Source organism: Musa acuminata, chromosome BXJ3-2, assembly GCF_036884655.1.
Source record: "Musa acuminata AAA Group cultivar baxijiao chromosome BXJ3-2, Cavendish_Baxijiao_AAA, whole genome shotgun sequence".
Classification (NCBI taxonomy): domain Eukaryota; kingdom Viridiplantae; phylum Streptophyta; class Magnoliopsida; order Zingiberales; family Musaceae; genus Musa; species Musa acuminata.
The window spans coordinates 30,208,573-30,225,581 of NC_088350.1; the positions used below are offsets into that span (position 1 = coordinate 30,208,573).

The window sequence follows — 17,009 nt, forward strand, 5'->3', positions numbered from 1 at the left end:
ACAATGATGAAATAAGTCGTAGAGACTAATACTGACTTTTGTCTGATCACTTGTGTAATGTGGTGCTTGAACTAGCCATGAAGTGTCTAGGAAACAGATTGAAAGCTCTCATGTAGCATTTCATAGATCGCACAGTGTTTCAAAAACAGTCAATGCACTTGACTCACAAAGCCTTTCACAGTATGAAATCAAGAAGAAAGGGTTGAACAGAAAGCATGATGAAATAGCAACTCAAATTTATAACTATTTTATATGCAGCTGCATCACATAGCTTATGCAAATGCCACAATCCTGAATAATAAATAATATGAAAGTTTGTACAATAATAGGAATTGAATTGTGATTCAGTGATACACATCACAATCAATGGTTCCAAACACATCACAGATGACTGTCATTTTGATATCGTAAACATGATGAAAGAAAGCATGCTTTTAGCATAAGGCATTCGCCCTGTACCTGTGTGGTATCAGGAATCAAACTCCATATTTCCAATAAACAGGTAGCATAAAAGGCTATGCGAATCAATTTTCTCGAGTACTGTTCTTGATCCACTCTAGGTACTTGAGATTGCCACCATTGATAGGCAAAGCTATGACTTCAGGAACACTGGAAGAAAAACTAATTGTCAGTTTACCAATAATATAGATAGCCAAATCATCAAACATAACCTGAATAATTGCAAATTAAAGGCTCATTAATGATCAGTGTTCAAGCTGGCTGGGGCTTACTCGTATTCATGGTTGGACTGAACATGTTCTGTCAAAGCACTAAGAAGGGATTCCCTGGTTTTTATAATGAGTAATTCCTCAGAGTCTGTTTGTACCTGGAGATACGGAAGAAATAGATTATTTTAGTCAGCCACAGATGGTGTGTTTAGACATTTATGCATACCTGAAGTATAGCTAACATATATATTGCTAGTCCACTGTGAAAGTGTAAATGAATTTGACAGGGTTACAGGTATACTATCTGGATCCATTTGTCGATAACTATATTTTGTGAATTACCCACTACTTCTTATTGGTATCAACCAATCCCTGTAAGGAGAAATGCTTTGCACTTAAGCTTTGTAAATCACTCACCCCTATGATGAGGTCAAATTACCTTTACAACTCCCGCCCAACACCTCTGACATAATCAAGCTACCTTCAGAAAACCATCCTACCAATCATGGCTAGAATAATATATGACTTCCCTAAATTTTCTGTTTAACCATTTGGGAGTTTGGTAAAGTGGGTATATGAAGCACTCGCCCTCATCTCAGGTTGTACAAAGTTTCCTATCAGAAAATGTCATATGCTCCTAATTCTTGCTGTATCTTGCCTGTGAACTAATGAAATAGCAAGGAGGTATTTGCTAATGAGGCAGGCAAAGCTGTGGAAAGAATTGTATTCTGTGTTGCCAAGCAACACACTTGGTCGTGCATAACATGCAGAATGTCTAGTTTATGACACTTCCACTGACATGAAGGTGTGGATTTCATGAGAAATTTCCACAGTTTGTAGTTGAGCAGAATAGTAACTATACCTTGCCATCCCACCAGTAAACTGATTTGATGCCTGCAAACACATGGCACTAGCATATTTAGAGAAACATTCGGAAGAATCGATGTCAATGGTTGTATAATAAGCAGTATTTTTCTTAGGTCATCAAGTCAATGTCTATTATTGAAATATTTAATGACATTTAAAGAGGTTACAATATTTAGTGACATTCAATGGAACCATCAACATATGTTGCTTAAGCAACATAAACCTGTACTTTACCATGTGAGAGAGAATATAAAGTTTAAATAGCGAAGTTACTAAATCTAACTAATTCCTTCCTTTTTCTAGATTAGAGCCTTTCACTCTTTTGGTTGGAAGATGATGCATTTGCAGTTTCTTCACTTTGAAGGTTTCTTGTTCTCTTTTTCATAAATGGATCAAATATTTCAGCAGTCTGAAAGTGTAACATGTAAGCTTCCTTCCAACTTGATTCCTCAATTCCAATTGTTTTATTGAGCAATCTATCTTACCATCAATGCTTTTGGTATCTATCATATTCGAACAGGTCACATCGACAATAAGATACCTCAGGGAACGAATTCGTCCAATTCAAAAAAGACCCTTTTGATCAACAACTCTACTCATTTATGCACATAAATAACCTAGATATATGTTATATCAATATACCTAAAATACTTGCCATGCCCATAAGTAAGAAAAATGGATAAGATTTTTGCAATTTGCCATATATAAGGTGATGATTTTGCACATGCCTGGCACTTGATTAACACATGCAGCAAGTTTTTCCTGGATAATGCTTTCAGCGAGCTTCTTGCCTGCATTTGGACAGGCAACACTGATGTAATTATTGAGTAAAACATCAGGAGTGGCAACCAACTTTTGCGCCAAAAGAAATGGATCAGATTTTCTTGCTTAATCTGACTCTGTGAGCTTTCATGTGGAGCTTATAACAAAAATCAAAAGTTTAACAATGAAGTACAACGGCAAGATGATAAAAGTAGTGAGCTCATCCGTTGATATTTGCAAATTTAAACAGAAAAACAACACTGGCTATTTGTGCGAGCCCAAAACACTTTTCATTGATAATCATTGATTGTCCAGTCAAGGATGCTTTTAAAAATGTTAAAAAAATTACAATAAAGATACCTGCTTCTTTATTTGGAACAGTAACATAAACAACTATGGACGGAACAGTGGTTGAAGTTGCATCCATCCCAGTAGAGCAAAGACTACTGGCAGATCGATTATCAACAGGCTTTACCCTGCACAAATGGAAAATTTAATTCATGAGCGGCAAGGAAAAGAGGCACGACATGAGAAGGTAGTGTTTGGTGTAAATAGATCTGGCAGAGAGCTATACTCAGAGTACAAGAACAGGAAAGATAAAAAACAAAGAAGGTGCCATCAACAGATAAGAAAAGGACAGTCATACACTTCAACGGATTTTTGCAAACTATATGGCAGTTGATGGAATCAGAATTCAAATCAGAGAAACGCTTCCCCAAAGCAAAAAGTAAATGCATACACTAGAAAATATCTACAATATATGAACTAGGCGTACCCATAGGAGCCATGACTTGTGTTGGAAAAGTTGGTCACTATGGTTATTGTCAAGCGTGCATGCGTTTGCATGATATGGCACTCATTGACATGTATAATATGCATGATACAAACAAATGCACCACAGTGGCAAATTAATATCTCCTTGACACACAACAAACACTTGGATTTTGGGATATAGTAGTAAGTTTTGTTACTAGGATCAACAAATGGAAATGATAGCCTTAAACCTATAAAATTATTGCAAACAAAGAAGTTACAGCTAGAACAAGAAAGTGGCAACAGTAGTAGATGCCTATCCAACTCTTCTTCTTAAATGATAGTTAATCATGCATTCTAGATTTCGGAAATTACAATCATGATTCATGTGCACCAGAGGATCGAATCAATAACTAAGATAATAACCATCATGAATCTCTAAGGTGCACCATGAATCAGGACCAGCCCAAAAAACCAGTGCAACATGAAGGTCAAGCTTCAGGGTTAGAAAACTTATTTCTTCTTTGAAGCAATTAATCTTGTTATTTCATTTTGTTTTCATAAGATAAAAAGCTTTTTGATCCGTTCAATCGTTCTCTATACACCATCCACATTTCACTTATAGATTATCACCATTTGGGTACAAAAGCTTTTTTTTTTCTGGAAATTTATGCCATGCAAATTGGGCGATTCATTATCCACACCAGAGAGTAAGGGCAGGGAAGATTGGAGGATTTACCCCAGGAAAGGAATGCGGGGGTAGGACTGAGCGCACCCCATGTCGAAGGCGAGCGCAGAAAAAGCGCCGAGGCTCAGAACCCACAGGCACCCGACGAGCGGAGCTCGGAGGCGGTGCTGAGGCGCGCCCGACGAAGGGCGGGGTGAAGGAGGGGTGGATGAGATGGAGACGGCCGGAGAAAGGCTTCGAAGTGGCATTGTTCCCCTTCTCCCTATATATGTTATAGAGCACCGTAGATGACAGAGTGACCAAGCAAGTCATGTGTAAGAAGAGCCTCAGAGGGAGGGATGCTTATTCCTTGCTTTACCTTCGTGAGTCAGAATATTATAATTATCAGGGGCTTTTATGCATATTAATGCTTGAAGCACGAATCAGGTATATTTTATATATTAACCCCTCATATGTTCATATTTATCAACTCGAAAACACTTGGCAGAACCGTTCATCCACCTTCATCTAGCATCTCAGCCGTCCTTTCTTCACCGAGTCAATTCAAGCGGGGTCCACTCGATTGACGGTCGAGATCTTACTGGGATCTCCATCGATCGCTCTCTTTGCCTCTGCTTCCCCAACCGAGATTGAGAGTCTCGCATGAGCGAGGCCGCAAAGATGATGAAAGATCGGAACCACTGGTGGTACTCTCCTCAACCCTCGCTTCGCCGACGACAGCATCGCCAATCTTGTCGAGAGCCGGCGGATTGATTCGCGTCGGGTACCTTGTCTCTCCTTTCTCCCAACCGTGCTTCATTCCCGTATTTATACCCGACTTGAATGGTTCTCCGCCTTTCTGGTCTCTTCTATATGCGAAAGTCGGCTTCGTGAATTTGACTGGAATAAGTGTGTTTCCGTCCCAGTTCTTTGATTCTTTGATGGAAAGTTCAGTTCTTAAACTCGGGGTTTTGGCTACTTGTCGCCATTGTTTTATTTCACGTGGCAAGCGATAAACATTCTTCGTCTTCTGATGGCGTATTTACTTATGGACTCTGATATCGTTCAGTAAATTTGTAATGGTTTAGTATGTATATCGAGAATCTTTACTCTAAACTTTCCAAACTTTTCCCGCTATTATTGTCCAAGAAATTGTATTACTCAAAACCATGAACATAACATGGCTTCCTATCCCTAATAGCCATGGATTGGTTGTCGGAACATTCGATGACTGTAGAGTATCTACTTGTTTGATCAAATCCTGCAATTGAAACGTATAGCATGATACTAGTACTTATCATTTCACTTTTGTTTTTTGTGACTTTATTTGATGATACTATGCAGTGTAGGTAGGTATATCACCGAATTCGATAGGTTACTGAAACCAATATTGGTTTGATATTTATATCCTTTGTTATAGTAACGTAAAACACAATACTAGTCCTTGTAAGTAGAACATTTTGTTTTTTATTGCTTCATTTAATGCCTCATTTAATGAAACCGCTATTGACCGATATATATATTTGATTATGATAAAATAAAATGATCACTTTATTGCTTCCCTCGTGCATTAAAGATTGTGATTTTCTCTTATGTTCGAGGTTCCTATTTAATATTATTCTTTCAACCAAGTGACCTCTATGATGGTTATTATAGTGCTGAATGTAATTTTTTTTTGTAATAAGCTATATAATTGAAGTCTTGGTCCAAATTTTGTCCTATCATAATTGCATGATTCAGAATGTACATAGCTGTCTACCAATGCCCTTGGTTATAAATTGTTAGATTGCTATATGATTTGAATCTTGTTGATGTGTTAATAGAGGCTGTAGTTGTTTCTTACCTATCTTCATTGCTATTTTTTTCTTCCACTCGAATGTTCCACTTCCATCTTTCTTAGTCATCATCTTTACATTGTTTGCTCATGTTTCATGCTTTATTCAAGGTTATATTTCGCACTTGAAGCGATTTACTTATGTACTTATAGATATGTAGATATAGTGCAAAAAATCTCTAGCTGTACAGAACTAACTAAATTATTGTCTTAGCATGTGTTTCCGATAGGTCTTTTCATAGTCATGTATGATACATTTTATCAGATTTTCTACATTTTAGCCAATAATGTGTATTTTCAACTGTAATGGTTCTGCAACTGGATTTTTGTTCTTGGGTATGAGCAAGATGAATATCAAAGTTCTTGCTACTGTATTTAGTTACGAATGTGGTTTACAGTTTTTCTGACTCGTTGACAATATTAAGTGTTACACTCAAGATGAACAAAAGAAACATGAGAACATTCAGATCCATAGACTTGAGCTGTTCTAATCAGTATTACATGTTAACATCCTTTAGTACATTAATGGCACTCTCTTTTCTGATAAGGCATGCTTGACTTGTAAATTTTTATCCTCTTTGTTATATTCTTATCGTATACTATCTATTTTCCATTAGAGGAATCTTTGTTTGATATTATTGGTTCTTCTTTATGTCATTGGAAATTTTTATTGACACTTTAAAGCGATGAGTAATGTCCCAAATTGTCTAGCATCAAATCCGAGATGCAATAGGTCTAGCGAGTGCTCTGTGTTAACATAAAAGGATTCCTTTGTTGTTTGCTTTACTTCGAATCAAATGTACCTGAACAAAGTTTGATAGATAGCCAAAGACGTTGTCTTGCATCCCATTACTTTTTTCCTTTATAAATTCCATAAACTACTCTTGTATATGCGCCAGTTGTAGCTACGGTTTCAAATATTGGTTGGATTAGTATGTTCCAATTAGTCTTTATCAGTCTAACCGATGATCAGTATAGAATCATATAGCATGGTACAATGTTTTTAATTCATGGTTAGTACTCATTTATTTTTATTACTGGTACATATTAGATTTTGTGCAGCTACTGCAGTATGCCAATATTTTTCTGGTCCAACAATGTGTTGAAATTGTTGTGGACTGAGATTTTAAACTTAAGCTTGGTAGTAGCCGTTTTGACTGTGTATAATTGTACGAAAACTGGATGTGCCGCTTTCTAGACACATACTGTTTATTTCTTTTTTCTTTAATTTTTTATGGCTGTGACAAACAGTTTCTGAAAGCATACTTCCCCTGTAATAACTATTGTGATACAAATTATCTACATGGAACTGATCTGAGGATTTAGAATTAGTATTATATTCTACTTATCATAAGCTACTGAAAACCAATTAATTCGTTGAATAATCAGTTCTTTTTTCTATCATCTTGAGCTAAAGCATGGTTTGCATAGTTTATTGTCTATTTGTGATGTTAGGATGGCCTCTGGTCTATTAAGTGTTGATAACCAGTTTCTACCGTCCTTTCTTTTCTTTTGTTAGCATAGTATGTATGCCCCTTGTCTGATTTCTCCCCATTGTTATGGTTACCTATGTGCATGATTTCCGACCATAACATATTGGTTTACAGGTCTTTCGAATTTCTGGAGTGTATCAGGATGCATGAGTTTGCAGAAGGAACTTTACTTCCTTTCGAGTATGCCCAGAGCTGACCTGTTTTGATGAATGGTCTGTTCAGGTGCATCGACCACCTGTCGTTCATGCATATTCGACAGTATTGTTTAATCTATAAAAAACATTTCTGTACTCGGTATTATCAATTGCATGCTCAGTAAAATAGGATCAGTACTAAAAACTTAATTCACAATAAATGCTTAACATTAACTCTCATTTTAAACTTGAGGAGACACTGGTGTAATTGGCATAAGATGGTCATGTGAATGGGTGATGACATACGATCGGTGACCAACAATTTCCTAACGTTTTGCATGCTTGATATCTACTTTGGCATATCACTTGGCCATGACATTTAGGGAGGGAATCATAATCACAATGGTGCCCTTGTTTTTTTTCCTTTTTTTCTTTGCTTAAGAAAGGCAACTCCTTTTCTGTTCAGGTTTGGGCTTGAACAACAAAAAGTTTGATGCTGATAACTTGCAGCTCAAGCGCTGGAGCAAGACACTGGGTAGTCTACATCTGAGATCACTGATGGCTCCGCCACCAATGAGGAGTTTTGGTTTTGGTTTGATTAAGTGCTGATCCTCCCATATCTGATTATATTAACGGAATAACCAAAATCTTAGATATTGTTCTTATTGGCTTCTAAGGTGTTGTTTATTCTTGATAACATATACATGCAATCATCTCCTGATACTAGTTGGGGATTTTGAACAAATGGGTTGTTTTTTTGCCCTTTTTGAGCTCCACGATGATCACATAGGTGGAGAGTGATTGTTGCCAAGAGCTGAGTACGACGTCTTGCTGGCTGGTTGCATATCTGTAGCATGTCAGGCGGCAGCAGTAAGGAGCTCTCTTTATATTCTTCTTTTTGGAAAAAGGAGATCTCTTTATACATTAAACAGCCCCTGCGTTTGTTTGTTCCTCATTCCAAGCCCTTCTTTCCAGCCACATGAATCTCTCGCTAGTCCTCCTGTTCTCATGGCTAATATCTTCTACAACTCCGGGCAGCTTCGTCCAAGGTTTTTCTCCCTCGTCCTCTTTTGTGTGAAATCCACTGTTTTTCTATGCTTTTTTCTTTTACTCCAAAGATTGCCTGAAGTTTTGTTTGGTGGTTCGCATTGCAGAGATGGCTTCAGTTTGACCCAGCAATGGCCTCGGATGAAATTCAACGGCAGATCGATCTGGTCCACGCAGACTTAGATGAACACATCACGGGCCTTCGTGGAGATGCAGTTAAAAAGCTGTGAGTTATTTTGTCCTCCTCATGGGTTTCGTCAATTCTTTCATTTTATCCTTAAGCTGGTGAATTTATTTCATACTTTAGTTCTTGTATTTACTATTTTAACATAAATTTATATAGAACATCATCAAAATTGATATCATAAAAAATTTATGAAAAATATATAAACTAAAAAAGAAACGTTTATAAACATTTTATAAAGGAGCTCATGAGATTCGGAGTCAAAAGAATCTCAGTTACAGTGTTCAAAACTTCTTAGTGCATCATAAATAAATCTGCAAAAGTATATCTGTCTGCTATCAATTGCAACTCTGATCTGGTCTCAAGAATGTCCCTTCCTAAAGGAACTTTTCCCCGAATGGAATCACAGGCCTGGAGGAGAGAGAGGACACTACTGAGCTGTGAATCACAGTTTCAAGTGAAAGAAAAGTGGGAAGTAGGAGAAAGACATGTTTGCTTCATGTGCCAAGTCAGAACCCCCACCCACCACTTGATGTCGGAGGGGTCAGCCTGTCCATTGACAACCCAACCCACCCCAATCCTGCCCGCATAAAAACACAAGTCTTTAAAGTGAGTCAGAGATGGCTGGCCATGTGTGGCCCTCCTTGGTTGCTTGGTGCAACTTTGCTGTTGCGGTTGGCGAAGGATGATACCTGCCTTACCTCGAGTTGAACTTTACTCGCTCATGCTCATGACAAAATTCTAAGGTGACCAAAGTGGAACAAAGGGAGTTGTCTTCTCTGACTGTTTGGACTTTTGGGAACAGGTGTAGGCCTGCACCTTTGTCAATCTGATACTCTTGCAGTATCTGGTTTCTTTTCTACTCTTTAGGTCTTGTTCTTCCTAAAGGAATCTTTTCTGATGTGAGATCAGATTTAGTTGATAGAGTAGATTTAAGTTTATGTTATACCAACATGGAACTCGTTGCTCTATGTTGAGCATCTCTTCTTCCCTTTCCAGGATCATTAATCGGGAGTTTGTTATGGAATTAATATGCTCGAGTTAACCGATGACATTATTTCTAATTAATATGCTCTAAAAACTTCAGTTTTGGTATACTTAGTTTTAGCTCAGACTTGTAGATAAGATAGTGAGAATGTTCATTGAGGAGCTGTAAGACAATAACAATGCATGACCACCATTAATAGAAGGAAAACAACTCAAGGGCAATAACAAATTAAAAATAAATGTTTCTGTTACATCAGAGATATATCAGGCAATCGCTTTGATTGTTCCATTTGAGCTGATGTGATTAAACAAAAGATAAATTGCATATATCATAAGAACAATATAAGGAAAAACAAGATTATTACGATCTTGAGTGCATTTATTTGGAGATCAAAATGCTATTATTTTTGTAGTAGTGCAGAATAAGATCAGCATTCAACTTCAACTTAAGTTCCCCAATTAGTGACCAGTGCATGACTGTAATATATGTATCACCAAGGAACTCTCAGAGGGAGTACTTCACACACATGAATGCTCAGCTGAATTGTTGCTGAGAGATGAGAGACATATATATCTTGTTATTGTAATAGTAGATAAAAAAACCCATGCTTGATCAGCTTGGATATTCTAATGCATAAACTCAAGGACACTTGAAATAAAATGAAAGCTAGAGTTTTTTTTTTCCTCCTCAGAAAAGGAAAAGAAAAGAAAAAGTCCAGAGTGAAAACATGAAGACAAGAAAGGAATCAATTCCCACTTGGCTTATTTTATTCAGTGATAAGTGTTGAATAGACATGTTGACAAAGTGGCCAATGGTTTTGAGATGTCTGCCAGCAATTCTGAAGAGATAAGAAAATGATAGGTTTGGTTATAATATACAAACCTATCTAAGGCCCTTCAAACAAAAACCACTCAATAGCATCTCTTTCTGCATCCAATACAAATAACATCATTTCATGTACTTATTCAAAAGCAACCATGTGTAATTGGGTCACCATCACATTTTAGTATTACTTCATGTCTCCTCTCCTCCCTCTTTAACCAGGGTCACCCTCTCAACCCCACCACCCCCACCCCCACCCCCAACCCCAACCCAACTCCCAACCCAACCAATGTCTTGCTGTCTTTTATTTATGGACTCCACAAAAGTGCTAGATTTCCACAGCTCTCTCTCTCTCTCTCTCTCTCTTTTGCCAGATTTTATTGGGTTAAGAGCAAGCTTGCAGATCCATAAGGAGGAAAAAGGTTCGAAGGAAGAGCTTTGCATCTGGTGATGGGCTCAGAAGAAGGAGAGGAGGGTGAGGTACAAATACAAAGAAGAGGTACACTGGAACACATGTAGCTCCCTTTCAGCCAAGCCTTCCTCTTACCTCTCTGTCTCATCTTCCCCGTCTCTTCTAAACCTTCTCTGCTTCCCACACCTTAAAACCATGTAATATCCCTTCCACTTCGCTTCTGTTTCATATCCTGCTCGGTATAGCCCACCACCAAGGAGAAAGGAAGGCAAGCACCATACCAAGATGAAGAGGCTCAACAGCTCACACTCCTTTAATGGTCTACAAGGAAAACCTGGCTTTGTCCCCGTCTCCTTATCAGGTTACTCTCTCTCTCTCTCTCTCTCTCTCTCGTAGACTACCTTGTCTTTTCTTTGTTGCTTCAAAGTGATCTTTTCTACTTGTTTTCAGTCGAAGAGAAGGGTAAGTACGAGGCCGTTCTTGATGGAACGGAGGAGTTGGACGGCTGCGAGGAGGAGGAGCCCTGCGGCACTGGCCTGTCGGGCCTGGGAGAGAAGAAACGCCGGCTCAGCGTGGAGCAAGTCAAGGCTCTGGAGAAGAACTTCGAGGTGGAGAACAAGCTCGACCCGGAGAGGAAGCTAAGGCTGGCACAAGATCTAGGTCTGCAGCCGCGGCAGGTCGCGGTCTGGTTCCAGAACCGCCGCGCTCGCTGGAAGACGAAGCAGCTTGAGCGCGACTACGGCGCCCTCAAGGCCCGGCACGACGCCCTCAAGCTCGACTGCGATGCGCTCAGCCGCGATAACGAGGCTCTCCTAGCCGAGGTGAGCACACACAACTCAAGATCCTGTCTCATGCGTACTACTTGGAAGTACACATCATTAAGCTACATATACACACACTTGTATTCATATTACTGGCGACTAATTCAGATAGCAGAGCTGAAGGCCAAGCTCGCAGACTCTGGGATGGATGCAATGGAGTCCGAGACGAAAGCAGTGGAGGAGGAGAGACCTCCTTTGATCCACAAGGACGGCGCCTCGGATAGTGATTCCAGTGTGGTGTTCAATGATGAAACAAGCCCTCATGCTGGGACTGTCTTGCACCAGCACTTTCTTATGGGATTCAGGTCTCAGTGTCCTTTTTTGCCCTTTGAGGACAAGGCACAAGCTGAGAAGGGCTACCTGGATGAAGAGCTCCTGGCCGGGGAAGAGCTTTGCAGCAGCTTGTTCTCGGAGCAGCAAGCACCAAACTTCTCCTGGTACTGCTCTGATGAATGGGACTAATTAGCTAGATAATTAGAAGTGCTGTTGCAAAATGGAGGTGGGTTTGGATTCTCTCCTGTTAATAATGGTGGTATCCTGTGATGGATGTATGACTCAGCACAAAGGGGGCATAGTTTTCCTGGCTGGAGAAGGATAGGAAGAAAGTGAGACCAAGGAGAGGGGCCTCTTGTTTATGTAGAATTCTATTGGAAAGAGCACTTCAATTAGAGAATGAGACAATAAATAAAAGAATCAAGTAGTGAATCCATGGAGATCAAGAGTTCATGGGGTTTTTGTTGGTAGTAGGTAGGGTGGATGTTCTTCACATTGCTTTGTGGTGGTGGTGGTGATTAAACTGTCTTTATGTTCACTCCCATGCTTGGAGTAAGATCATGCATGACAAATGCTGTAGCCTTCTCGAACTTATCATCCCTCTGTGACTGACAAATTTACAGCAATGTTTCCCATGAGAGTAAGAGCAAATGGGGAAACAAAAAGCGACACTTGGAGAACACCTTAAAGAGATGATGCTGATGGGAACAATGAAGAAAAATAAGAGATTGCAAGACTTATAGGTTTTATATTGTAAGCTTTATATTAAAATAATTTTTCCTACATTTAATAAAAGTGGTGAGTTCATTGCATCTGATAAAAACTGCACAAAAGCTGGATTGATTGTATGTCACATGGTGGGCATCGATAAGGACATAAGAATTGGAGGAGTAAAAGGAGAAATAATATATATACAAATGCAGGTATCGTATCGATCAGGTCTATAAGATGAAAGCATTTTGAGTGCCAGAAGCATTTATCTTCCCTGCAAGTAAGTTGTGTCGTTTAGATCGCAGAGAGTATGAGTGGATCGGGAAACGTGTCCTTCTACAGTGGACTTTGTAGCCGTCTGCTTTGAAAGACGTACCCCCATGATTGGATTCATGTTTGCTGTGAATGGTGCAAACCACAAGACATTTCCTGATTTCTATCGCCTAATTCCTCAACTACAACATTGAAAAGGACAAAAAAAAGAATCAATTAGAGGTCCTCGATTTACTTAAAAGCTGGAGAAAAAGTTATGGTGCTTTTAGTAAACAAAACCTTATCTTCTTTTGTCCTTTTTTTATATACTTTATGAACTTTTTTTCCCCCTTTAATTTTCACCCCTTCCGATTGCTTTTTCTCAGTAAAAAAAAGTACAGTTTTGGATTCTGTGAATCAGGCCCTTTTTGATGTCGCCATAGAGCCACTCATTGATCCACCGTTCTTCTTCATGGCCTACTACGAACATTGGGATTTGGTGGAGGTGGAGACTAAGCTATCACATCGTCAGAATGATTATTCTTTTCCTTCTCTTTTTGGTGAAGATGTTAGGAAATCATCGACATGTCTTTCTTGTTTTGGGGAATCTTTGAAGAGTTTAGGAGAGCATGATAATAAGACTGTACATCTTATCTTGGTTGGAAGAGGAAACAGAATCATGGAATTGAGAGAGAGAGAGAGAGAGAGAGTGACAGGAGGTGGCACACATCTGCACTAAGATAAGCCCTGCCCTGAGTTGAGGTTGATGCAGGACATGCATATGGTTATGAGCAACACTCGTTAAGTAGGTGTGACCACAATTCATCTTTAGGTGTTGCTTGGATGCTCATTCTTATCTCCTACCGTATTTGGCTTAAGTCAATCATATGCACCCAACAAAGTGATTTGATTGAGGTGTTGTCTAAATCAAGCATTTTAATTATAAAAATGTTTGATTGGAGAAGTAGCAAAGTATGAAGCAACAAAAGGAAGGATTGTTGAAAACTCAAGCAACAAAGTCCAAGTTGAGAGTGCCACAAAGATGATACCATCCTTCCATTCTTGGAATGCTTTGTTTATTATGTCCAAGAGGGGTTTAGAAGAGGAAATATTCCTCTTAGAGAGAAGAAGATGGTCGGAAATGTGTCAAGCTCAACCCCCACCACCACCCTTCAATCTACTAATGCCCATGGTTTGGTGCAATTCCCATTTTCCCTAGTAGTAGACCCCAAGCATTGAGAAAGCCAAATCATGATGATTCTGAAAGCTATTATTTTACATAATAAAGAAGAAAGGGACAATCCACATGCACTTGTTTTTTTCTTCCTTCTTAAGCATCACCTTTGAAGCTAATCATTGGCTTGCTTAGCAAAGGATAGTAGTCTCAATTGGATCCCACAAATGACAACAATCCTGGAATTCTGAGGCTACAAAAAGTGGTATGGCCTCAGTTCGAGTCTAACATTTTATTTAGTTCATTTCACTGGTTGGTCAAGAGAATAGCAAATAATATATTTTGGTGTGAAACTGTGTTACTATCATCGAGTTGAATTCATACATGAATTCTTTTTTCTTGTGTTGGTAAGTATACTATGAGGCAATTCGTAGATGATAACTTGACATTCTTATCTAAATCAAGTGTTGTTGAGGCATTCATTTTGTTTCTAGGATGAAGAAGCATCTGTTCATATAAAAGATTACTGGGCTTCATATGGCCCTATCATTGGAAAATATAATTATGCTTTGTCAAAATGATCACCATTCGATCGAATCATTTTCTAGCTTTTTGTTTTTTTCCAACTTGTAACATAATAAAAATTAGAAAATATTTCACCTCAATCAGATTTGAACTCAGTATTCAGAAAAAAATTGAGTTCATATAGTTGATGTCAAATAGGAAACGCTGCAATGTGTCAATTTGATCTGCATCCATCACACTGGGGTGTGTGCAATCAATGGGCGTACTGCCATGGCCAAGTCATGTTCCAGGAAGGAGGAAGAAGACCAAGCAGCAGCAGAAGCAACGTGGAAAACAAGCACAAAGAAGAATCCTATGACCTCTCTCTCTTTCTCTCTCTCCATAGATGTCAAGCAGCTAGCAGATGATGGAAAGGTCAGTCATGGAGGGCAGGTGCAGTAGGCACCCAGCTAGCGAACAGGCCGCAGGAGTCTGCCCCTTCTGCCTGACCGAGAGGCTGGCTCATCTCTCTGCAGCTTCTTCTGCAACAGCCACTGTTGCTTCTTCCAACACCTCTTCGCCAGGGAAGTCTCCTGCCTCCAACTTCTCTTCTGCTATCGCTTCTCCTCCCCGCCGAGAACTCAGGCCACCACTGCCGAGGCACAGCCCCTTGATGGCTTCGATGCAGAAAGAAGAGAGCCACAAGGAGAAGAACCGGAAGAAGGCAACGAGAAAGAAGTGGAGCTTTTGGTCCAAGATGATGACCGGATCATCAGAGAGGAGAAGAGAGGTGGAGGGAGATCAGCTCCACTCTTAGACTGATGCCAACTGGTTGGCAGGAAACTTCTGCACATTATGTACATAAACTGATCTCCCTCTGTTCATCAAAATCCATGAGATTGTGTAGAGAGAGAGAGAGAAGCTTGTGTTCTGATACATATAACGAGCAATTCTCTAGAATCAATAAAACTGGAAAGTTCAGCTCAAGATCATGGATTTGGTTTGTGTCAAGATACATCCTTCACAGGAAATGCAATTTGATCTACATGGGTCCATTAATAGCTTTTTTTTTTTTTGTAAAAATGTTCATGTAATGATTTATATACAATTTCAATAAATTTCTTTTTCTCTTTTTCTCAGCACCTAACCCACTATAAAATCCAAAAAAAAAAAAACTTATTGAGTTAGATGATTTGGATTAACACAAATCCTCAAACAACTATATATTTCTTTATTGAAGAATCTTTTTCCATAAAAGTAAAGAAAAAAAATATAATTCCATAAATTACAGCAAAAAGAAAGCAATAAGCTTCTGCTTTAGTTTTTCTTTTTTTCCAAGATGATGAAAGTAATAAATAAGTCAAAAGAAAAAAAAACAAAAAACAAAAAGCATTGAACCAAAGATCTTTCCTTTTCTTTTTTTACCAAAAAATAAAAGACGAAAAATTACTTTTCCTAAAGTTTGGTGAATAATTATATATCAAAAAATAAATCGGAAGAAAAAGAAAAGATAATTTGGCCATGTCGGTGCCGCAAGCGGCGCACCTTCTCGACCACGCTTTAGAGGACGACGACCGGAGACTTCCTCGGTGGGGATGCTGCAAGTACCTCGCATTAATGGAGGACATGAGATCGGTCGATCCCACAAGGTTGCATCACAACGCTTGCTCTCGAACACAAAGCCTCCCACGAATCCGTTCATCTTTCATTGATCGGGACAAATAGTGATGAACTGTGAGTGAGTACTCACTGTTCTTTCCTTCCATCTGTCTCATCTTGACGATCCGCCTTTGCTGGAACACAAATCCATGGGGTCTCCGCATTGGTCCATGCAATCATATAGGGATCAACCGGAAAGATCAAACGATGATGACCATTAATTTTCTCAGGGTTCTCTCAGATTCGCACTGGCCCAGATGTTGCGTGTCACTGTAACGCGAAGTTGACTAGCTGTTTCCTACTGAATCCCCCGAGAGAGAGAGAGAGAGAGAGAGAGAGAGACAGATGCCGACCATCACATGGGCACAGCACAAGATCAGAAGCAGCAGGAGGAGAGGGAGACGAGGCTCTTCTCTCACATCCTCTAGTTCTTTGCTTCAGCTTTCTCTCTCTCTCTTTTATCCTCGTGTCACATGAAGGCTTTCCCCGCTGGCGCAATTTGGAATGAGATGTCACGAGAGTTGTGTAGCAGAGCAATACAGCAGAAGCAAGGAATCACTTCCCCTCGTTATCCTGCCTTCTTCGAATCATCTTCTGTTGCAGGAAGGGTTATTTAGGGATAAGACAAAGACAAAATGCACGAAAGATCTAATAATAGATTACAGTTCTTGATATGAGAGGTAAGAGAGATTGAGGATGAGGTGATTGACACTGGCAACAACCAGTTCAATGGGACCAAATAAATTCCACCAAAATGACATCTCATCTTCCCAAGTACACAGCTTCAGCATACATTAAACAACATATAATAAGCTTAATCCTGACTTGGACATAAGTCGATCACAGTGGCTGTAGCTCTCACCTGTCCTCCTGCTTGTAAAGTGAAGACCAAAACTTGCATTGTCTTCTTCCTCTGAAAACAATACAGCCAACTCTTACACTTGCATGTATGGTAGCATCACTGCCCACTAGTGCTAATGAAAG

The 17,009-nt window shown here is 39.3% G+C and overlaps 3 protein-coding genes across 4 annotated transcripts; 2 read left to right on the forward strand and 1 right to left on the reverse strand.

The window, feature by feature from the left end:
* Positions 1 to 308: 308 nt before the first annotated feature.
* On the reverse strand, positions 309 to 4,036 carry LOC103975522 (protein CutA 1, chloroplastic-like). 2 transcript variants are annotated; one of them, XM_009390504.3, is made up of 6 exons: positions 3,790 to 4,036; positions 2,658 to 2,773; positions 2,264 to 2,326; positions 1,531 to 1,562; positions 732 to 826; positions 309 to 609 (listed from the first exon to the last, which is right to left on the reverse strand). In XM_009390504.3, the coding sequence occupies exons 1-6, from the start codon at positions 3,984 to 3,986 to the stop codon at positions 525 to 527; spliced, it is 588 nt and encodes a 195-aa protein (XP_009388779.2). In that variant the 5' UTR covers positions 3,987 to 4,036; the 3' UTR covers positions 309 to 524. The 2 variants fall into 2 exon arrangements, with proteins under 2 accessions (XP_009388779.2, XP_064994621.1); XM_065138549.1 differs by lacking the exon at positions 2,264 to 2,326 and having other exon boundaries at positions 3,790 to 4,026.
* A 6,506-nt stretch (positions 4,037 to 10,542) lies between these two features.
* LOC135632097 (homeobox-leucine zipper protein ATHB-16-like) lies at positions 10,543 to 12,165 on the forward strand. The gene is made up of 3 exons (XM_065140486.1): positions 10,543 to 10,992; positions 11,082 to 11,452; positions 11,561 to 12,165. Exons 1-3 carry the CDS (start codon positions 10,917 to 10,919, stop codon positions 11,912 to 11,914), a joined length of 801 nt encoding a protein of 266 aa, XP_064996558.1. The 5' UTR covers positions 10,543 to 10,916; the 3' UTR covers positions 11,915 to 12,165.
* A 2,643-nt stretch (positions 12,166 to 14,808) lies between these two features.
* Positions 14,809 to 15,183, forward strand: LOC135631594 (uncharacterized). Its single transcript, XM_065139332.1, has one exon. It carries the CDS (start codon positions 14,809 to 14,811, stop codon positions 15,181 to 15,183), a length of 375 nt encoding a protein of 124 aa, XP_064995404.1.
* Positions 15,184 to 17,009: the final 1,826 nt, after the last annotated feature.